This window comes from Vespa mandarinia, chromosome 2, assembly GCF_050613455.1.
Source record: "Vespa mandarinia isolate Hongniang chromosome 2, ASM5061345v1, whole genome shotgun sequence".
NCBI classification, from domain to species: Eukaryota; Metazoa; Arthropoda; class Insecta; order Hymenoptera; family Vespidae; genus Vespa; species Vespa mandarinia.
This window is the reverse complement of record NC_140811.1, coordinates 8,955,001-8,977,956: the sequence shown is the minus strand read 5'-3', so window position 1 is coordinate 8,977,956 and position 22,956 is coordinate 8,955,001. Positions and strand designations below refer to the sequence as shown.

General features: G+C 32.8%; 4 protein-coding genes across 12 annotated transcripts in view; 1 reads left to right on the top strand and 3 right to left on the bottom strand.

The window, feature by feature from the left end:
- The first annotated feature begins 2,376 nt into the window (after positions 1-2,376).
- Positions 2,377-10,468, top strand: LOC118450294 (polycomb group protein Pc). Its single transcript, XM_035885961.2, has 6 exons — positions 2,377-2,449; positions 2,972-5,416; positions 6,151-6,194; positions 6,281-6,404; positions 6,535-6,960; positions 7,148-10,468. Exons 2-6 carry the CDS (start codon positions 5,357-5,359, stop codon positions 7,781-7,783), a joined length of 1,290 nt encoding a protein of 429 aa, XP_035741854.2. The 5' UTR covers positions 2,377-2,449; positions 2,972-5,356; the 3' UTR covers positions 7,784-10,468.
- Positions 10,469-11,573: 1,105 nt separating this feature from the next.
- LOC146873193 (uncharacterized) lies at positions 11,574-12,876 on the bottom strand. Of its 2 annotated transcripts, XM_085654959.1 has the most exons (3): positions 12,707-12,795; positions 12,419-12,605; positions 11,574-12,352 (listed from the first exon to the last, which is right to left on the bottom strand). In XM_085654959.1, exons 2-3 carry the CDS (start codon positions 12,580-12,582, stop codon positions 12,184-12,186), a joined length of 333 nt encoding a protein of 110 aa, XP_085511085.1. In that variant the 5' UTR covers positions 12,583-12,605; positions 12,707-12,795; the 3' UTR covers positions 11,574-12,183. The 2 variants fall into 2 exon arrangements, with proteins under 2 accessions (XP_085511085.1, XP_085511084.1); XM_085654958.1 differs by having other exon boundaries at positions 12,184-12,352; positions 12,419-12,876.
- Positions 12,814-17,658, bottom strand: Grip128 (gamma-tubulin complex component 5). 5 transcript variants are annotated; one of them, XM_035885977.2, is made up of 14 exons: positions 17,493-17,658; positions 16,953-17,384; positions 16,625-16,887; positions 16,384-16,555; positions 16,104-16,320; positions 15,747-16,047; positions 15,465-15,661; positions 15,087-15,396; positions 14,804-15,023; positions 14,434-14,722; positions 14,155-14,355; positions 13,993-14,075; positions 13,053-13,212; positions 12,814-12,954 (listed from the first exon to the last, which is right to left on the bottom strand). In XM_035885977.2, the coding sequence occupies exons 1-14, from the start codon at positions 17,562-17,564 to the stop codon at positions 12,908-12,910; spliced, it is 2,964 nt and encodes a 987-aa protein (XP_035741870.2). In that variant the 5' UTR covers positions 17,565-17,658; the 3' UTR covers positions 12,814-12,907. The 5 variants fall into 5 exon arrangements, with proteins under 5 accessions (XP_035741870.2, XP_085511081.1, XP_085511083.1 ...); XM_085654955.1 differs by having other exon boundaries at positions 15,087-15,393; XM_085654957.1 differs by having other exon boundaries at positions 15,747-15,792.
- A 467-nt stretch (positions 17,659-18,125) lies between these two features.
- The window catches only part of IP3K1 (inositol-trisphosphate 3-kinase-like protein), a 13,682-nt gene continuing 8,851 nt past the window's right edge, over positions 18,126-22,956 (bottom strand). For 2 of the 4 annotated variants that reach the window (XM_085654899.1, XM_085654898.1), the window contains exons 3-6: positions 20,090-20,377; positions 19,787-19,995; positions 19,081-19,552; positions 18,126-19,008 (exon numbers count right to left, since the gene is read on the bottom strand). In XM_085654899.1, the coding sequence (XP_085511025.1) occupies positions 18,805-19,008; positions 19,081-19,552; positions 19,787-19,995; positions 20,090-20,377 (1,173 nt within the window). In that variant the 3' untranslated portion in view covers positions 18,126-18,804. Of the gene's footprint in view, positions 19,009-19,080; positions 19,553-19,786; positions 19,996-20,089; positions 20,394-21,026; positions 21,998-22,956 lie in introns of those variants that run through there. The other 2 variants (XM_085654901.1, XM_085654900.1) reach the window with 2 other exon arrangements.

The window sequence follows — 22,956 nt, the reverse complement described above, 5'->3', positions numbered from 1 at the left end:
CTACGTTCCTAAACGCAAATCTTATCTTGAGAAAAGATCAGAAGACTTGTGATAAAACGGCAGGTGACAACGATATCAAAAACTTTCAGAGTGAAACTCGACATTAGATATCTATTTTCTTCTTCATCTTCGAGCAAATAGATTATTCGATATTTATACATTTTTATTTAGTTATACATCTGATTAACGTTAATTAATCATTTTAATAATTACCTTTTTATATTTTAATTTCAGAAAATTCACAAATAGTGACAGAGAAAAATAATCAATTAGAAGAAAATTTACCTATTTCTGCCAAAACATTATCTATTATTCCTAGAAGTTATAATTTATTAATTAATTAAAACGTTGAATGTTGTGGAAATTTCCAATAATTAGCACGAAATTTTTCTAGAATTTATTTACAACGTAGATATATTAACTTTACTTATGATCGATCGCTGTATTAAAATAAAAAATAAAAAATAACCCCCGATGAAAAAATTACGAAGCATATTAGGTGAACAGTATTGATTTATGCAAAATTAGCCAGCCAATAAACACATTCTCCGCATTCAACCGCTGAAATCTCTGGCATCCGTGATAAAACAATCGAGGACAAAGAATTCGAATGGAAGTAACACATTTCCAACATTATCATGAGTTATACATACCTATGCATTTTGCTGACAAGGGGAAGTTTCAACAGAACTAACATAGGAGTAAGTAAAGATAAATTGTGAGTGGTCAGAAAATGAAGAAGGATAAAGAAAGTGGAAAGAAATCGTGAAACCAAATTGGTGGTTTAAAGAAGTTTGCAAAGGTACGACGGAAGGAAAAGAGGGAGTACATTATCCGCATATGATGCACTTTGGTATGTGTGCGTGAATAGCGATGCCGTAGAAGGGCAACGTGAGAGAATGATGTAGTGGTGGTGGTGGCGGAGGTACGAAATGGTTAGCATGGGAGCAGTGAAGGAGAGGGGCGAAGAGCGACGAACGCGGCTGCTAGAACTAAAAAGAGTAAGAGAGAAAAGTCGAGACTTTCCGAGCACGAGAAGTAAAGAGAAAAGAGAGAAAGAACCAGAAGGGGAAAAAAGAAGAGTGGGGGTAATAAGGTGGGGAGAGAAAAGATAGTTCCTGCCTAGCGTTAGTGGTTATATGCAGAAAGAGAAAAAGAGAAAGAAAGAAAAACGAGAGAGAGAGAGAAAGACGCGGCATCGTAGCATTACTCTACTAGCGCTCTTCAGCCAGGATCAAGAATATTTCAATAGCCATCGAGAGTAGTGGTGGTGTGATGTACTTCCCCGCCCCGATACTCTCCCTCTAATCCCCATGCGTATTACGGGAAAGGGGACCGAAGGCCAGCAAGAGAAAAAGAATATGTGCGCGCGCGCGTTTTCCGCCTGCACGTAAGCCGATACGACGCATGCACGTTTATCTATCTCCGTCTCGCTTCAAGCCTCCATGTGCTCTTCCATTTTCGACTAGTGCGTATAATTCAACGCATAGAAAAAAATATATTATATATATATATATATATAACATATACATACATACATACATACATACATACATACATACATACATACATACATACATACATACATACATACATACATACATACATACATACATACATACATACATCATACATACATACATCATACATACATACATACATACATACATACAACATACATACAACACCACGTGTGTATCGGAATGGTGACGAACACGAGAGAAGAGAAGCGACCGGTAGCGCAATGCTATACGACTTTCTTGCACGCGCGAGGGGAATAAAGAACCGTAAGAGAAGAGTGTGATGTGGAGAGAGAGAGAGAGAGAGAGAGAGAGAGAGAGAGAGAGAAAGAGAGAGAGAGCAGGCAGAGAGAGAGATGGATGGAGTGAGAATAGAGAAGAGGGGAGATCGAAGCAGGATGCCGGTAAGAAGAGGAGGAGGAAGTAGATGAGGAAGAGAACGAAGTAGTGGGAGTAAAGGCGCGCGAGAGAACCAGCAAGCTGACTAAATACGATCGTCCGATCGTCCTTCTTGTACCCGCCCTCTCGGGCTTACGTGGGGAAACCTAGTGGGCCGTACGTCGACGGTGATTGGTCAACGGTCGTTAGTCGACTCATGGTGTCGGTGGCGCCTCCCAAGATCAACCAATTGCGTATAGTTCTCCTACTTCTTTTTATCTCGCTGTATTTACGTCGAAGGACGAAGCATATTCCTCCCTCCGCGCTTTCAGCACGTTCACGTCATGCAACTACTACTAAATATCATATTTCCATCTCTTTCGCACTCTACCCCCTCCATCAAACCAAATACACGTATTTGCAGTGTGCGCGTGTATCCGGTTTGTCTATATGGTACGAATACAGGAGAGGAAAGAGGACATTTTCGTTTCGGGATCCGTGTAAGTTGAACGCGTTTTCTGCGAAGAGAGGATCGTCTCCCGCTCGTTAACGTATGTAGTTTCTCTCTCTGTCTTTCTCTCCCCTCCCTTTCTCTCTGCGTGTGGTTTCTCGTCGCGTATAGTAAAGTACGTCGCTTTCGCCGAAAGAGTTCGTATCGTACCGTGCTTGCTGCGTGTTTCTTTCGTCTTATATTTTCTTCGTTTCATCCTTGTGTGTGACGCATTTATATAAGGTTTACCTTCGAATCTCAAAAAGAGGAAGGAAGGGAGGATTTTACATTTTCCCGTAGAAGCGCGCGTGCGTGTGTATATTGCCAACGTTGTGACTGTGTATCTCTCTTTTTCTTCCCCTACCTCTTCTTCTTTATCTATCTCTCTCTCTCTCTTTGTAGATTATGTACGTGTGCGTAGTATGTGACAGAACGTCGTAAAAGACGCGCGACGTTGTCGGATTGTCGAGAACTCTTCGAAACAGGAGAGAGAGAGAGAGAAAGAGCGAGGGAGAGAGCGAGAGAGAGAGAGAGGACGACATATTGCACTGTCGTCTGTATTGTAATTTTTGTTACACGACAGATAAGAAAGTTAGCCGATCGATCGTTGAGAAAGAGCTAGAAGAGGTGGAGGAGGAAAAGGAGACGAAAAAAGAAGAGGAAATACGCTTCCTACCGATCAATTTGTTAGAAAAATTGAGAGATCACGAGAAAGGCGCTTATAGAGACGCTTCGATTTTACCGGTGGTGCGCCAGTGACATTTGGTACGGTGTTATCGACGAAACGGACGTGGCAACGTTGCATCGAACACTCGCACATCACGAGCACGCACACATATACAGAAAGCAGAAGGGGACTCGGAGCTGTCGAGCTGGCTGGCTGGCTAGCAGGCAGACAGACAGGCAAGCGAGCGAACGAACGAGCGATAGAACGAGCAAGAGGCTTTCTTGTTTCGAGGACGGTGCTTCTGCTCACGCTGTCTTTCTTTTCTTTCTACCTCCATTGCTCTTGCTTTTCTCTTCTTTTTCCTCTCCCCATCGTGATCGTTCAACCGTGCGCGCACGCTCTGTCCTTTTTCTTTCTACTGTTCTTCCTCTCTCTCTCTTTCTAACCCCACCACGTCTTACTGTCTCCTCTTTTCCTCCTAATTCTCTCTCTCTTTCTCTCTTACGCGGCATCTTTTACGCATCACTACCGTTCAGAACTTCTTCCTCCCTTTCCTTTACTTCAAGTTGTCTCTCTTTCTCTCTCTCACTCACTCACTCTCTCTTTCCCCTACCCGTAACCAAAAGCGACTCGGGCGAGTCCATTACGCTTTTGAGGGGAGTTCGGTAGACTTCGGCTCTAGTCGGCCTCGATCCGCAGAATGTGTTAGACGGTCCAAGTTGGACGCTCCAGTTTTCCGCATTCATACTCGCCATTCTGTGATCACGGATATTGTCGAACTATCTTTGATCCATTGTTCGATTATCCATCGATCGACCAATCTCCGATAGACACTCAATTTTCCTGATCCGTTTGAGACGCGTTCGATCAGCGTATATCCATGCGACGGCCATGTTTGGTGTTTACGAGGCGAGGGAAAATTGCTGACGTCACGAACCCCGATCTCGCCCGAAGGGAGCAGCAGCAGCAGCAGTAGTAGCGGCGGCGGCGCGACAACCGCGGCAGCGGTGGCGACAGCGCCAGTAACAGTAACAGATTACGAATGAAACAAGTAATAACGACATCGACAACGGGAGAAAGAGCAAGACGAAACATACAAGTACTGGAATAAAAACGTTTTTACCGTTCGAATCCAGGATAAATAACGTGAGTCTTCAGCCAGCAGTTGCGAGAGATAGTGAAAGGAGATTCGGTGCACGGAATAACGAAAGTTGTTACGTCAATTAAGAAAAAGAAAAACAGAACTAAAGACCAAAATAATTTTATACCGAACTATACAAGTGGATCATTAAAGTGACACAAGTAACTCATCAAAAAGACACGATTTACCGCGTTAAATTCGCTTCTCGATGAGACGTGCGCGTAGGTCATCCTCGCTCGTCTCCGCCGGTCTTACCGGAACTATCGGACATTTCGAAAAACATTGGTCGTTGTGGCAGCACGCCGTTGTATTAGCGGGCCAACCGTGAACTGTCGTTCGGTCGCCATCACCATTGCTGCCGCTGCCACCACCACCACCGCCACCGCCACCGCCATCGCCATCGCCATTACCACCGCCACTACCATTACCATACCGCTCTCTTAGTAGCCGTGATACACACGACCAGTGCGAAAAACATTGTGCAATGCTGAATAGTGCCCTCGTAGTAATCGCGGTTATACACCGAACGGAACGCGTCGATACAAACCACTTCTTACATACGACAATCGACCGTCGTGAAGAAAAATGTTTCTAACGTATGAAATGTTTTCGGAACCATTTTAAAATCTGTTTTCTTTAATTGTTCCCGTATTGAAGCGCATTTATTTTAATCGTCTCAATTGCAGTTTTTTCATCTACTACATTTGATCCCCAGGATATCCCTATGACTGTGAAAGAAATAAATTTGGTGCATCTCGATGTCGCTATCATCCATATTTTCCTCTTTACCGTTGTCATTGTCGTCGAGTATTACGTACAACGGTAGCGAGAAATCTCTACGAACGATGATGATGATGATTTATTCGTTACGCGCGTGAAACTTCTCTGCGCGTTACGTGTTTTCTCTTTTTCGTGCACACGTTCGTCCGTGTGTGTCAGTGTGAATACGTCTGTTTTTCTGGTGCGTGATTCTATGGTACACACGTTCCGCTGCATACAATCTGTGTGTTTGCAGCGACACCATTTTTTTAACGTATTAGTGTCACTGGTGCGTATGATCGGCGATCGTGGACGGTGTACAAAACCGTCGTCAAAGTGCATCGCCTCTCCGTTGAGGACGAAGACGACGACACAGTGACCACGAACAGTACATAGGTGTCATGGATCTCGGTGACAGGGTTTACGCCGCCGAGCGGATCACGAAGAAGAGGGAAAGGCGGGTAAGTGAAGTGTTGCGCGCTTGCCGGATAGCTTTCGTTATTCCTTGCTAGAGGACGCCACTCGATGGATTTCGCGCTCGCACGCGACGTACACGTCATTTTTTCTTTTCTTTTCTTTTCTTTTCTTTTCTTTTCTTTTCTTTTCTTTTCTTTTCTTTTCTTTTCTTTTCTTTTCTTTTCTTTTCTTTTCTTTTCTTTTCTTTTCTTTTCTTTTCTTTTCTTTACCTTCTCCGTCTTTTTCCCTCGTTAACATTCCTTCCGACGTCTCGTGCCTCCTCTCTTCGGATCCTCCACTCTCCTCTTCATTCGTTTTCTTCGCCTCTTTCCATTTTTTTCTATATCTTTTCGTCGTCAATAATCTTATGTCCGCATCGTCGTAGCCTAGCCTCCTTCCAAATTACATGGTCGTCGTATGAACAAATTTTTTTTTTTTTTTTTTTTTTTTTCATCTTGTCGCAATGAAAACTTTTCGAATGTTGAAGGAAAAAAAAAATGAAGCACCTGATTCATCTAATTGAAAAGTTTATAAGATTCGTTTAATTTTCGATTGGTTGATTCTTTACAATGTATCGATGCGTACGAACCGTAAAGAACTGTAAATTTTGTTAATGTCGAATTTTATTATTTATCATGAATATTGCTTATCCAGAATTTTATAATCAACGGCTCGTGTTTTTCATTACTCTCGTCCGAATCGATTACCATAATCGATATACTTATTTCTTATGTTTTAGGGAAAGGTGGAATATTTTGTTAAATGGAAAGGATGGAGTAAAAAGTAAGTGGATCGTGAACGTCATAAAAGAAATTTTCTGAAGAGTTCATTTTTATTGTTATATTAATTTTGTCATACACTGTCCGTAGATATAATACATGGGAACCAGAGGAAAATATTTTAGACGTGAGGCTGATCGAATTGTACGAGGAGAGTTTAAAAAGCGGAGATGTATCTACGAGAAGGCCAAGGCGAAGGGATACAAGATACAATGTAAGAATTTTTATTTTTTGTTGTCAAATCGTTAGATAAAACGATTTTTTTTTCTTTACGATTAGATTTAATTATCAAGTATAATTTTTCACGGGAAGTAGTAATTTTTGTTATGTCTCTCCTCATAAAGGAGCAAGTATTGGCCAATCTCGTGGTTGTCGAAGAACCTGGTGGAGACGAAAGAGTAGGAGAAGATAGTCAGGACGAGTCAACGACGGGTAGCACATCTGCACCGCATTTAAATCATGTCACTCCCGATGAGGACACGTTACCCAGTTCGTTAGATGGACAAGAATCTCCTACACCACCTGAGTTATTGGCATCAACGTTCAGTGTTGACTCGGACAGCTCGAACAGTAGCGTTGATATAACCTTACTTCCACGGAGAGAACCAGCTGGTACCAAGAGAAAAGCTGAGGTTCTCAGTAAGGAGTCTGGAAAAATTGGCGTTACAATTACTACGAGCAGTCCAAGCAGTGGCAGTAGTAGTAGTCCGCCACCGAATAAAATACCACGTTTATTGCCATTAAAAAGCAATTCACCGTCGTCTTATCATGTAAGGATTCTTATGTCAAAAATTTGCAAAACTTCGGATTCTTCCAAATTTTATATTTAACAAATTTAAATTCTAATTATGGCATATTTCTCCATGATAAAGAAAGAAAAGAAGAATACTTCTTTCTTTTTTTTTTTTTTTTTTTTTTTTTTAAGCGAGATCATTGTTATGCATCGTCTCTTTTTAGGGACACAAAGTAAACGGTAGAAGACCATCATCCTCGAGCGTGAAATCCACACCCGAAGAGCCATTACCAGCAGTGCCAACGACATTGGCCCCGCCGGTACAAGACAAGAAACGACCGGAAGCAGACGTACCTCATGGTCCACCACCCTCTTTACCTCGTACTCCATCAACCGCTTCGCTAACTCCTCAAGTGGATACACCTCTGGATCAACCAGTGAAAAAGAGGCATTTACCCGAACAAAAACAAGAAAAGACTAGCAATTCCACGACAGTAGATACGAACGGTCACAAATCACCCAGTCCAACGGATTCCTACACGAATAACAATAGGTTAACCGCAATAGTCAATGGCCATCATAGTCACGATAATAATATTAATAATAACAATAACAACAACAACAGTAATAATAATAATAAGAATAATGCGACGAGCATCAAACAAACTGAAATTACGAGGTCCGAGATGTACGTTCCTTTGTCGAGTCCCGGTACGGAGTATTGGCATGCGAGAAATCCGGTTGCCGATCAAGTCTTTATAACGGACGTCACCGTGAATCTTAAAACGGTTACCATTAGAGAGTGTAAGACGGAAAAGGGATTTTTTCGCGAGAGAGATCCCAAAAGCGACATTTATTAACCCTTTCTATGAAAAAAAAAGGAAGAAACAGATACTTCCTTTGACTTGTATTAAATCGCTGTAAATACATAAATTATTTTCACACATCGATTATTATGTGTCTGCGTAAATCGTTATCGACCTCATCGTCGTCGAGCGATTAAAAAAAAAACTTACTTTTTAACGATTTAATTGTATAAACTCACGGTTGCGTTAAGAGACGTTTAATAATAGAAATTAATAAATCGAGAGACGTCGTAATTTATGCTTTCTCTTGCTTCTTCGTACGCTGTAACAATCACGAAAACGGTTTTTGTAATTACGTTATTGTACATTGAATTTTTCTTTTTTTTATTTTCTTTTAATTCTGGCAGAAACATTAGCCATTATAGAAAGTATGTGCGTGAGAGTATGTGTTAGCATGTCCGTGAAATTGCAGTATGATGGTAAATAATAATAAATATTCGTGCAACACCGTTATCGATAAAAAAGGGAAAAATAAAAACGACATTGTGATCGCACGACAAATTTGCAGAGAGTAAAAACATTAATGAAATGATGCGCACCGTCGAGTTATTATGATACAATAGGCACTACAGTGCATGTTTTGAAACGCTTTATAGAATTTAGCTGCTCTAAAAAAAGAGAGAGAAAAAAACATAAGTATAATGTGCGTTAAATGATACACAATTGTGTATAATTAATCGTGATTAGTTTTTATTTGCGTTTAGAAATGGATTTTCTATATTTGTTTTTCTTTTTTTTTTTTTTCTTAAAGTACGCGCAATTAAACTGATTTATATCTTACGAATACGAAAAATTTTCTTTTTTGTCTTTCTTATTTTTTTTTCTTTTTTTAAAATTTCTTTTTGGTAAAACGTGTTCTTCGAAGGAAATAAATTTTATATCGTACGTTCTCGTCTATTTCTCATTTGCGTTACATTGTATTAGTTGATTCGCGTTTTGTATTTTTTAAACGGACATATTGCAGATGCACTTAGTCAAAAAAATACATAAATCTGGGATCTGTTACGTTAACATAATAAGACTATATATTCTTAGGGCAGATTCCATCGTAAAATTAGATTAAACGCTACCGTGAGATCCGTGCTTTTCCTTTATTTTTCTTAAATCGGTGAAGTTAGAACTGAAAATTCAGTGCAATGTAAAAAGCAGCAACTAAATATACATCGACACGTGTTATTTTGTTCGTCAAACGTACTATACGACGGATGTATATTTTGAATGTAATAGTATAGTAGCGAGTAACATGCGTAGAATACGCAGGCAACTGTGTCGATGGAGGATCAGTCACACACTCGTGTGCATTGCTATATTCAAAATATATGTTCACTGTAACGAACATTTGATGGATAGCGAAATTCTGTACGTCACTTGCTGCTCATCTGCATTGAACTTGGAAGTTTAATAAGTTTATTATAACAGCCGATGCATTTGTTTTAATGATAAAAGTTTCTTGTTTTGAATTCATTCAAAGGAAACATAATTTTACGTTTAGGCGCTTATTTGTATTGAAAAATATAATATATATATATATATATATATATATATATATATATATATATATATATTATAAACAAGAAAAAAGAAAAAAATTTTCGAGATTACAACAGTTTCTAAAATATGCAATTTGATTTGTAAATGAGAATCGCGAATATTTTATCAAATAGATGTTCCTACTTCGAACAAATTAAAGTTTTAAATATCCGTTGTCGTTGAAACTACTCGTATTAAAAGAAGGGAGGGGGATCAAAAGTGGATTCGCGCCATTTTTACACGTATCGATTATAAATATTGCATCACGATTACTAAAAATTTTACATTCGTAATATAGCGTTGTGGTCATGTGCACGATGATATTCTCGTTGAAGAAAGATTTGTCGCTCGTCGATAATTTGTCCTTTTCCTTTTTTTTTTTTTTTCTTTCCTTGCCTTTTCTATTATTTGTTTGTCTTTTTCTTCGCGTAAAACTTGACGCGTACAGATGTAAAATTAAAAATTATCGTTACTCGCAGCTTAAGGCAAAACACGCCCAAAAATATTGACAGAATAAATGCTCTCGCGTTACCGAACGTAATCGCTTATACATATAGCTACGTAAAGGTTCGTACGTCCTTCGTATTCGGAGATAATTGTGTATAGATAAGTTCAATTTTCCAGCAATTTAAATTGCGATGGTGAAATGATTACAAGGTAAGAAAAGAAAATGAAAAAAAAAACCGGAAAAATTGTTGTATAATCTTAAAATACTGTATATTGAAGAGATATCATGTAAAAATTGTAAATATCAAATGAAAAAAAAAAGAAAAAAAAATAATCCGCGCTCTGAATTATAAATCTTTTAGACGATAAAAATTGTAAATAGCGAAAAGGAAAAAGAAATCAGCAAGGAGAAAACCCCATTAAATCTTTATGCATAAAAAGTGCAACTGCAGGTCTAGCAAAAACTCCTGTCTAGATTTAGAATTTTCAAATAGACTGTGCACGTACCTTCGATATTGTTTGTGTACTTATAAACATTCAAACTACTTATAAAGTAAGCATGAGAAAAAATAAATAACGCAGTGGTTACGCAGGTATGTACAATATGTGAACCCCAGTAGTAGTACCAAATTCAGCAGTAATTTTAGTTCTGTCTGGTACAGATTCCTTATATTTCAATAAAATCTTTACTCGAAGATATAAGCCAATAGTCGTTCGACCTTCTAAAACGGATCCATTGTATTAACGTTCCATTTATAATTCCAGATTTCTCTCCATTATTATAATAGATGGATTATAATTAGGTATTCCATAAATTATACCGCTTAATTTGTAAATTGCATTCGTTTTAAACAATTCAATACATAATTCAGTCTTTAACAAAGAGCCCGCTTTGATTTTATTTCTTCGTAATCATACTTAATAATATCTAATTATTATCAAATCCCTTTTTGTAGTGTTACAATACAGTAGTTACCGTACAGTATCAAAACTTCGATCGTATTGCGTGTGCATAGATTTTTTTACTTATATGATTTCATTTTATTATTAATATAATTATACGGTAAGTAAAAATGCTAATGCGATTCTATTTATTGTAGATAATCGATGTATTTAGTGAACAATAATCATATCACATTCAGTGCACTAGGAAGAGATAGTTCGTAACATTATCGACACATTGTACTGTTTTACCAACTCTGCTCATTGCAGATGATACAATCGTTTAGTAATGTTTTTCTTATATTGTATTGAAAAAAAAGATTTCATTCAAATGTTACAAAGTTTGACGTAATACTAAATGAAATAAGTTTACAATAATCAAGATATGTTTATTCATAAACTATGTTACGTAGGAATATTCGAAAACAATTTTCCATTCTACTTTACCCATGATTATTACCGACGTTACCAATATGCGATACAAAAAATCATGTTTCTTTGCTTCACGATATTTAAAATTATTACTAAAAGTAATGTTAATTTTTCGAATAATATATGTACTTAAAAAACAAGAAAATTAATAGTATGAAATTAATCATTAACGATACAACAATAATACTTCGATTTCAATCAGATCTAATCTAACAAAAATTGTTTACAAATATTCACATAAAAAGTATATCATTTTGTTACCAATTTATTCATATGTATAAATATGTTTGGTATTTACAGATATATTATATTTTTTATATACAGAAGTGTATAATAAATTAATAATTTTTTACGCCAATTATAAAAATTTACAAATTGTATAATTTTTTTCAAATCGTGATATATAATAATGATGAATGAAATAATCGATAATTTGGAGGGAAAAATTACAAAAAACTATATCAAGAAAATGTAGTTGCGTTCCTAAGGCATGCGCCATTTCTACGCACGGACCATTGACCGTCATTCGTCAGACCATACGCTCCGCCCATATGAGACCGACCATACTTGCCCGAAGCACATTTTAATGTGCCGCCTTTCCTATCGCTTTACGTATCTCACGCACACACTAATCGTAAATAACTTTTTCGTCTTTTTATCAATTCTCGTCTTATGCAGAAAATACACGCAAAAATTGTCTTACTCGTCTGAAAGATTCTAATTTAAATAATTCAGTAAATTATTTGTCAATCCTAACAACACAAATCATTATTTTTCGTTTAACTTAATTAATAATCTCGATCGTTATAATAAAATTGTTTTTCTTTTTTTTAGATCAATCGATCTACCATTTATATCGAGTTTAGTTGAATATTCAATCAAAGTAAACATATCTACTATCATATGAGTTAATGCGAAATAAAAAAAATATCGATGATTTATTTTAAATTCTCGTTTTTTCGACAAAAAAGCCAATCTACAGAGTTCAATATTTTTCTATAGCACTTATTATAAAATACAAATGTATACTTTTCTTTGACGTATCATAGTTTACCCATTTTGAAAGTGTCGTTGACAATACGTTTCGTTTCGCTCGATAAGAAGTTAGAGAAGGAGGAAAGTGTAACGTAATGTTCTTCATGCAGATACCAACGTAAGTATGAGAACGTTTGTTCGTATTCGATTAAATGTTCGGATAATATTGACTTGAGACTGGAATTTAACGAAGTAATTTCTTTTTCTTTTTATATTCAATTGTTTAAACACATTTATTCTCACCGATTAACTTGCCAATCTTTTTTACGAATCATTTTTGGTATCGGAATTGGAATACCCGAAGGTGGTAAAGTTTGGAACGCTATCTCCGTCAATAAATTACGACTCAAATTACTTATGAAATTCATGCCAACATTATTTTCGCCAAAAACGTCCTTGGAGTTCATTTGCTGTCGCGGCGTCAATTTATCTGTAATAGATAAGCGGTAAAAAAGAAGAGGATATCGGTAATGAAAGAAGGTTGAAGTGAAATTTGCCAAAGAATTTTTCCACACTGTACATTGTACATACAGTGTAATACTTTGTCTTTTTTCTTTTCTTTTTCCTATCCGAAATAATTTACATCTGAAGACTGATATAAAACAAAAGTATATGTAATGGAAGAAAGATGATATCGTAATTACATTAATGATGTAATTTAAAAACTTATACAATAGTTTTTGACGATGAGAGAATGACATCTATAAACAAATCTTATGATACATTAATATTTTATATGCTTGGCATACTGCAGTTAAAGGCTGAACTTAATCCCACCACTGTAAAAAGGTAAAAATAGAAAAAGAGTCGCATAATAATTAATCTAAAATAAAAATTGTTATTTTATGTATATCAGAAAACAAAACGTAAAACTTACGATAATCTGCATCTTTATGCTGGACCGTGTTATGTAAAGTCAATGCAAGATATGTATGGTATTTTATATAACTGTTTTCCATTAAACTTAACTCTGTTACAGTATGTAATAGTTTCTTATAGTCCCAACAGCCTCGGATATGAACACACATTTCAACTAACTGTATGTAAGTATCTGTGTTAGTATGTAATATATAATACAAATTTATATATGTATATAAGTGTATACATAGGGTGGTCGTTATTTGGTTCCTTCAGAAATTTTGATAAGTGCACAAGTTCAACTTAACTCGAAATAAATAAAAATAGTCATTTTCAAATTTTAAACCTTTGTCTTAATATTAAAGTGTACCAAAGAATGCATACTTTTTTATATTTTAATAAAATAGAGATTTTAAATATTTGTAAGTATCATTTAATTAAACAACGAAAGAAAACATAAAAATTTAACTCTTGTGTGGAAAAATCTCATGTATATTAAAAGTACTTTTTTTACCGAATATTCTTTTTCACAAAATAATATTTTATATCGATAAATATTGACGAATAAAAACGAAAAAAATTTGATTCCTATACAAATCTCATATGTATTCAGGATATTTTGTCTGTTGAATATTATTCAAAATCCTTTCATAACTATTTCTTTAGTAGAGCCAGGAAAATGTTTATAATACAGTAAAATATAAGAATATTCAACAAAAAAGTACTCTTAATACATGTGAGATTTTTGTAGAAGTTAAATTTTTGTTTTCTTTAGTTGTTTTAATAAACGATATCTAAAATTATTTAAAATCTCTAAATATAAAAAAGTATATACCCTTTGGCACACTTTAATATTAAAATAAAGATATAAAATTTGAAGATGATTTTTTATTTATTTTGAGCTGAATGTTGAGATTGCATCATCAGATTCAAAATAATGACCATCTTAATATACATACATTGTTAACAGTCGTCATTAGATCTTCAAATTCTTCCGTTAACAAACAATGCTTGTGAACTTTATCTAAATATTCTCTGTGGACTGAAATAGAAAAAAAATAATGTTACACGATAGAAAGTTGTAGATGTAACATACAGTAGATTTTTTTTTAAATGTATACCAGATATAACTCTATCGAGACTATCAGCTTGAGTTAAAGATTGATCGAACATGAATCCTAAACTTTGCAATACTTGTCCTGATAGATAAGCATGAATCGATCCTATAGCATGCAATAACCAAAAACGTAAACTCTCAAGACGTCTTATTTGGAAGTGTTCGATATTGTTTTTAGCATGTAGTGACTTTAAACCTTCCAGATCTAAAAGCAAAGAAGTTAAATTTATATGTATTTTTTGTAAATATAAATTTAATTATGATCAAAAATGTAATATTTTACCCACGAATTTCAAATTATTTAACGTCCATAAGGCCCACTTTAATTTCAATTGAAATCGAAATATTTCGTTATACTTAATTAAAATGTCTTCATTTAAGATAATATTTATGGGCCATCCTGTTGCATAATACAGTGTTATACTATCTACAGCCTGTACCACTTGATGCGTACTAACATCTTTTACTATAATAGACCAATGTGAACTAGAATCTGGCCATTGTTGAGAAAGTATTTCTTCTAATATGCATGATAAAAAATATGAATTATTCCACATTTGATTGGTTTCTATCTGTAAAAAGCATGCTATTAATTTAGATATTTCGTATCATGTTATAACAATGATTGATAAATAAATAAAATTCTACTGTACCTCATGAAATAATATCTGATAAAATTTATTCATAATATGGCCAGCCTCCATCATATAAACGGATCTCATTAATCTTAAATGTGCTTCTAATTTATATTCCTGCATCATTATATTTTTTACTAACTTAGTTGCACTACTGTAGCGTAAATCTAAAATTTCAGACAATACTTTTTCTAAAATTTTCTTTAATGGCAACGCATGTTCTGCAACTTTCTGTAATCTATAATCACATATATTTTTATTATATAGATTGAATAAATATAAAAATTTGATAATACAGTACCTATTAAACAATTTATTTCTACGTTTGTTACAAGAGTTAGCAGATATACACTTGCTACCATCTACTATATCTTGTCCATATAAAGTTGGTGGTATATAATCTTTAAAGGCTTTCATTAAAAACGGATTATTCATTGTTGATAATTGTTGTATTATATTCTTTTCTAAGTCTTCATCATACTCTGAAATAAACGAAATTCCATCTACTTCTGATGGTGAAATATCAATTAATTCTTCTGATTGAGTTGTATATTTGCATATTTCAGACAATAATAAGGTATAAAATTCATCCTTTAGAGAAATTCTCTCTTCTGAAAGAAAACGATTATATTTATGAAATATAAAAATAAAATAGATTAATTACTGCAAGTGAACATACCATCAGATTTCATTTTTTGATTCCACATTTCCGTGATACGATTTAACGAGACAAGTAAGTCAATACTGTGTCCAATATGTTGTACCTTGTTAATTAGTAAATGCATAATATTATCTTTTAAACAAATATCATCCAAAGGTCTTGTCAGAAATTTTACACACTGGTCTTTATTTTTTGCAACTTTTTCATCTGAAATTCTAATATGCATATGTGTATATTTATGTGTATGTGTGTGTAAGTAATTTTTATTAAATATCTGGCAACTATTTTAATATCTTTTACTTTTCTATTATAAATTCGTCTCTCCAATCTTCTAAACGTCCTTCACCTAATAATGTATCAATAATATTCAAATATACAGGAATAGTAGACAGATATAAATTAATACATATATTTGTCTTTTCTTGACAGTGGGAATTTGTTATTTCCAATAGCAAATTTGAAAGTAATTTGGAAGCACAATTCCAATTAGATGATAATTTCCAGTTGGATACAGATATTTTATGAACTTGGTGCAATATTTTTATTCTTTTTAAAGGTTTTTTTAGACGGGCTAATAAAGACAAAAGCGTTTGGCTACTAGCTGCAAAGATGACAGTAATTAATAAATGTAAATATAATACATAACATTACTTATACCTTGTGCTGTAATATCTTTCTCTATGTTTATAATCTCCATTCTAAAACTTAAGAGTTTTTCTTTGATCGCAGCATTATATGCTTCATATATAAATGGTGGTTTTTTATATCCTATGTAACTTATATCTGTGCTCAATAATTCTTTGTCGAATTGTTCTATATCGTGTATCATAGATAAATATTCACAAAATGGAGATAACATATTTTGAAAAGCAACCTGTAAGAATAATTTATAAAAATAATTGTATTTATATTGCCATCTAATTTCTTGAACACTTACAGTAGTTAAACTTGGTATAGATACATTAGGACGAATGTGAAATAAAAATTCATTTTCTTGCTTAAATATAGTCATCTGTGTCTGAACATGGAACATCCACAATATTTCTTTACACACTTGGTATTCATTAAGTAGAATAACATCAGATAAATCCTTATAAACTGTTTCATGCCTGTTGAATACATTAGATTACTTGGAAATATTGCATTACATAACATGCTAAGGTCTGCAAAGAAATTACCAAATTTGACAAAAATGTGCATCAGGATATTTGCTGTTAACAGGATATTTATAAATTATCGATTCGTTCCACCATGTATTTTGGACATTTGACATCAACCATTTTCTTGATTCAACTTCTTCTATTAATGACTGCATTACTATATCAGACCCATATTTAGCATCACCTATTGATTCTGCAGACAATATACCATCTACAGTTGTCAGAGTTGTTTCAAAGGGAACACAAGAAAGATTTGGTACTTCTGCATCGTCTGACCACTCCTACATACAGGTAAATCTATGAATTAAGATATCCAAGACAAATGTCTACTATATTAAACGCTTACATCGCTACTTTCGTCATTGTTAAAATCACAAAAGAAATCTTCTTCTCCTTCTTTCAAATAATGTGCCCAATCGATCTCTTGAATAGCATCTTTTTCACTTGCAATAGTGACATTAGAATTAAATTCTCCTTGATAGGATTTTAAATTATTCAAATCTGCTTTGTCGATATCAGATGATAAATCTAATAACAAAGCCAGCAAAGACCATTGTAAGTCATACTGCGGATGATGGTCGAAATCAAAACTAGTTAGAAAGAAATCAACAAGTTCTTGAAACTTTTTAGCCTCTTTAAATTTCCCATATATGGATAATTTGGTAATAATATTGTTGATAGATTGTTTCGTTGCATGACTGTTAACCGAAAGATATTGATGATGTTTAATGTTGGAAACAGCAAAACGTTCGCAAATTTGAAATCCTTCTTCATTTTCCTATAATTGGAAAAGAATAAAAGAAATTTATATTGACGAGGAACAATTTTGGAGTTATTTAAAAAAAAGTCTAGTATAATAAAAATCATAAAATCTAATATAACCTACTTCGAAATCAGTTATCACCGTAATCAAAAGTTTTATATCACTTTGTATATCCTTCAAGATTTTTGTTCCCATTATTTACGATTGTCGCATTTAAATGGATTAATTATTCCCTCATTAAAGAGAAATAAACAGAGCATTGCAAGTAAACAAGCCTTTATGGTCATGTGGCGCTGACGTCGTCATTCAGACATTTTGGCGGTAAATATTATTTGTATCACGCATAAAAGTAATAAAGTCAGATGTTTACTTCTCTAATCTAACTTAATTTTAATATAAGTAACTGCTGTGTATCTTAGTAACTTTTAATATATTAGCTTCAAATGTATTTTTTTTGGCAATACTCTTTTATTTAAATACATAGTAATATATTAGTTTATATATAAATAAATGTACATAATTAAAATTGTATGTATGAGATAAAAAAGGAAAATATAGTGATAAGAATATATAAACTCATGAAATATAATGCCAATATAATTTATTACTTATCTATCAGATATAAATAAATTATACTAATATGAAGTTCAATTAATCAAATAATGATTTATGATTTCTAACAGTGAAAATGGTAATATATGTTAAATTAATATATTTAAAAATATTTATTATTAACTCTAAATAAGACTATCACGGATCTTTCAAAGACAATGGTATATGTATTTCAATTATAGTATACAATGTAATTTAACTTTAATGTAGCTACGAAAAGCTACAAATATAACGTAGAACATAATACTTTAAAAACGAGACAATTATCTTAAACATGTATATAAAAATCATGCAATACAAAATATTATCAAGATTCTAAGATTACACTGTATACTTGACGCAAATTGTATAGTATTTTCAGATTTAAATCTTGCGTACTTGCTGCTATTTATTTAATAAAGATAATTCTTACATATACATGTATGCATATATGTATATATATGCATATGTATTTCTACACGCACGCACGTGCACACACAACATACACATAAAAGAGCATGGAAAGTAAAGAAAGTAATGTGTAATAAAATGCAATAACATCATCTATGAAAAAAAAAGAAAATATTAATACACACACAAATACACATACATACACACGCGCGCGATATCGAAAAAGAAAAAAGAAAAAAATGAAGAAATATTAGAAAATGTAAATATTTTATCTAAATATTTCAGGATATAACTATTTTAAACACTATCTTTGTACGTTAAGGTGATCTTGATAAGAAAAATAATAAATAAGAATAACAGAGAAGAATTAAAAAAATAATTATTTAAAGTAGATACGTGAAAAAAGAAAGTTTTGCACTTTTTAGTTAATCATTCACAAGGAAACATTTACTTCTTCTATCGTAGAAATAAGATTATCAAGTCCAAATAGAAAGCCTTCTTCGTGATTGCCCTGCTCCCATGGATGTCTATGTGTCACTTTAAGGCCATCTGGCAGTTCGCAAGTTTTTGCAAAATCTATTAACCAAACTCCAACTTTTTCGTTATCATAAATCATAAAGATACTGCTACCGATGATCTAAAAGATAAACAATGTTAATTTACTTATCAATTATAATTCAACGTATGGTATACGTGATTAAATACATACTTCATGAGTTTGAAAATATTTAGATTTTTCGATTTTCGTTCTTAAATTCTTAAGACGAATCAGAAGATTTTTACGAGTTTCCTCTTTCTTTCCAAGAAACATTTTCATTGTACCTAACACCTCTTTATGCGATTTAACTTTTTTCAGATCTGTGATGGGCGGTACCCCAGGTAATTTCATAGCTTCAATTCTGAATCCATGACTACATGTCGAACTTTGTTGTTCACGAAATTGCATATATCGTAATTTGGTTACAGCACGTTGTTCGTGTTCCTGTTTTGTAGGTGCATTCAGATCAACAGCAATCATCTTTTGGTATAGATCCGGTCTCGCCATAGTCTTTGAAACTTCCGATTCTAAAAACGTTCGTGTCCCCATTTTAATGTCCATCACGTGAGGATCGTTAAAACCAAATAGTAAATCCTGTAACTCGATAAATGTATCTCCTTTGTACTCGACCTCCCTGTAATACCTAAATAATGCAATAATACTGATTATTGATTTGTTCACAAAAATAATAATGTTAATTTAATTAACAAATTTCGGACATCATAATGATTTTACTGTAATTGTAAGCAACTTAAATCTACATATTGCTACCATTCTTTTTATTCGCATTCAAATAACTAAGGCAAAAACTGATCATTAACTTTTATTTATCGGACGTTATATTAATTATTTATTAATTAGTGATATATATATATACCTAGGAATGCAATCTCGAAATGCTTCATCTTTACTTAAAGCTTCATATACAATGCGTTCAGTATTCTCAGTTCCTCCACTTTTTCTTTTCCATACTGTACCAGGTCCAGCAGGTGCAAAACCGTCAGGATGTCCAGATAATTGAAACCAAGATTTCAATCTATTTTTTAGCAATACGTCGCTAGCTGGTGCAGTAAGATCCAAAGCATTCTAAAAGGTAAACAAAATCATGTTAATTAGTAAGAATTCATAAATCAATAGATCCATTCCTTTTTTACTTTCATCATCTACGTTAGATACTTACCAATGCAAGAAACTTCAAAGATAAATCCTCATCAGGCATAGTGGTATCAGAAAGAACAAGCGGAAATTGTTCCATCTTTTTGATAGTAGCCGCATCATTCGGCAATTTGACGATTGAATTGACGCTCCTTGGTCCAGCACTGTTGGACCGATTGGTACCAACGGAAGTACTTCTCCTCCATTGCCGAAAGGCACTGTAATTGCTATTACTGGAGGATGCATCCTTTTGCCGTCGTGTATCTTTGTGTGTAGAATCATGATTTATTCGGCTTTGCTCCTTATTGGAAGACTGTAACAAGAAAAACCTACTAAGAATTTAATTCAGTCGAAATCATATGTTTCATCTTTTATAATACATATTTAACCTTTTTTGACATATCAAATGCTTGGAAATAATTTCCCTAATTTTGTTTATTTTTCTAAGAAATAAAAAAGGTCGGAAAATATTGTTAATTTTTTATAGCGTTATATGACTTTGAAGTCATATAATGTTATAAACTCATATATTTTCATTTTATAAACCTTTTTTTATTTTTTCTTCACAAAAGTATCACAATTGGTTTATATACCAAAAGTTAATATAAATTATACTTAGTATAGTATAATATTATACTAATATAAAACTTATATATTATTAATTTCATATTACTTAATTTTTGGTTAGTTACAAACAAAAATGAATAAATTTTGTTAATCTCTATAACATCATATAATTTTGAAGTTATATATTTATATACCTGGATTTTCTAAATATTTTTACTAATTTTTCTTAACGAAAGTATCAATTAATATATATAATATATATAATATAATTATACTAATATAAAAATTATATTATATACATTTTTCATTATATGTAATTTTTTGTTAGACGTAAACAAAAAGATCTTATTTAAACATAGAAGGTTAAGAAAATTATTATTAATATATAAACATACTTGAATCAAACTGGTTACTGAAAACTAACAGACAGCAAATGAACATTTCATCTCCCTTAATTTATTGAAATTATTAGGTGTATAAATAAGTTTGGTGCCTTTTAAACATGATTTTCTTGAAATGATATTTACAAAAACATGAAAAACATGCTAATTTTCAAAATAATCCCAATAATTCCACATATTTTCAATTTTCTTATCTTTCGGGCAGCTAACGAATCCCGTTACGGTAAATAGATGATAGTTTTGATTCAATGAAATCAATGATGCTTTTTCGATCACATTAAAAGATTTAGTTTCTATAAAGAAATCTATTAAGTGATGCTACAATGATCGGGATAGGTGATAATCCAATAGGACAAGATCTCAGCAATAATCTGCATAAGGGAGAATTTCCCAAACCAGAGAAATCAGGATTTCCAGGGTTCTTTCGTCATATGTAGCTGTGCGTTATTTGTCGTGTAGCAGAATCACTTGTCTGGTTCCACTGCCGGTAAAAGGTCTTTTGCGTCACTACAATTAATCACTTATTACTGATAACGCTCAGAAATAATCGTTTCACCGAGCTTGAACAATTCATAATAAACATCATATTTGAAAGCCCATAAAATTCTTCATCCTCCAATTTGTAGGACATTACACTGCGTTATGCATCAGTAATATCAAAATTCCAACTTCGAAACTTTTGAAACCACTATTTGCACGTTTTATGGATCACAACATCTTCACTTAAAACGAAATAAATCATTTCCGAAAATTCAATAAAATATTTCTTTAACTGAAAGGTAAAAAGAATATAGCGTCTAATGTGCTTCTTCTAAAAAATGGGACAAACTACTGTTTTTTGAAATTATTTTCCGAGCAGAGTAAAGTTACATGGTGCATTTAAAAGGGAAACATTGATACTTTAAAATCCCAAATCGATAGGAAAATTCTGTTTATTTAAAACAGAATTATAATTGATTGAATCTGAAGTACCAAAGTTATTAGTATATCTAACACTAAAACTAGGATTACATATGATCACTATCTGTATCGATATTCGATGTAGATCTTATCGTATTGTAGAAAAAAAAGAGAGAAAGAGAAAATGTTATATCAAGAATTAATACTTCTAATAGAAATGAACAGTAAGTACAAACAACGTTTTTGCGTTATCTTCCTCCATCAAAAATTTATTGCATAACAGTAAGAATAACGTGTTAGCATGCAGGAGCGCGGAGACATTTTACAAAGATGTCAAAGTATATGTAACGAGAGAAATAACGCATAATATATCGTGAGTACATTTTCTAGGTAAAAGCGCGCGTGGCACGTTTTTAATGGTAATAAAGTAATCAATTCTCTCTCTCTCTCTCCTCTCTCTCTCTCTCTCTCTCTCTCTCTCTCTCTCTCTCTCTCTCTCTCTCACAATAACGTGACCTGTGTATAGTCTCTAATCATCTCGTTTACTGACACGCGTAGCGTTATAGAAAAAGAACACAATTTATAATTCCCAAGATCTATATGAGCCGGTAATTATAAGTGATTTAAGTAATATATTTTCAAAATGAAAAATATATTACTTAAAATTCATGTTGAGATTCTTGGATTATTTACAAAATATTTTTCTATTATGGCAAATAAGAAAGATAAGTACTATATTTATCCTTGAAAGATAATAATTTTATGTTATCTTAGCATTTTAAGAATTATATATTTTATCAACTTTTAAATTTATATTTTATATATCAACATTTTATAATTATATAATAATATAATAATAACTTTCAAAAAAAATATATATTATATATCATCCTTTTACAAAAGACATTTATATATATATATATATATATATATATATATATATATATATATATATAATTAAAAACTACTAAAAAATAAGTTATATAAATTTAAAAGTTGATAAACTATATAACAAAAAATATAA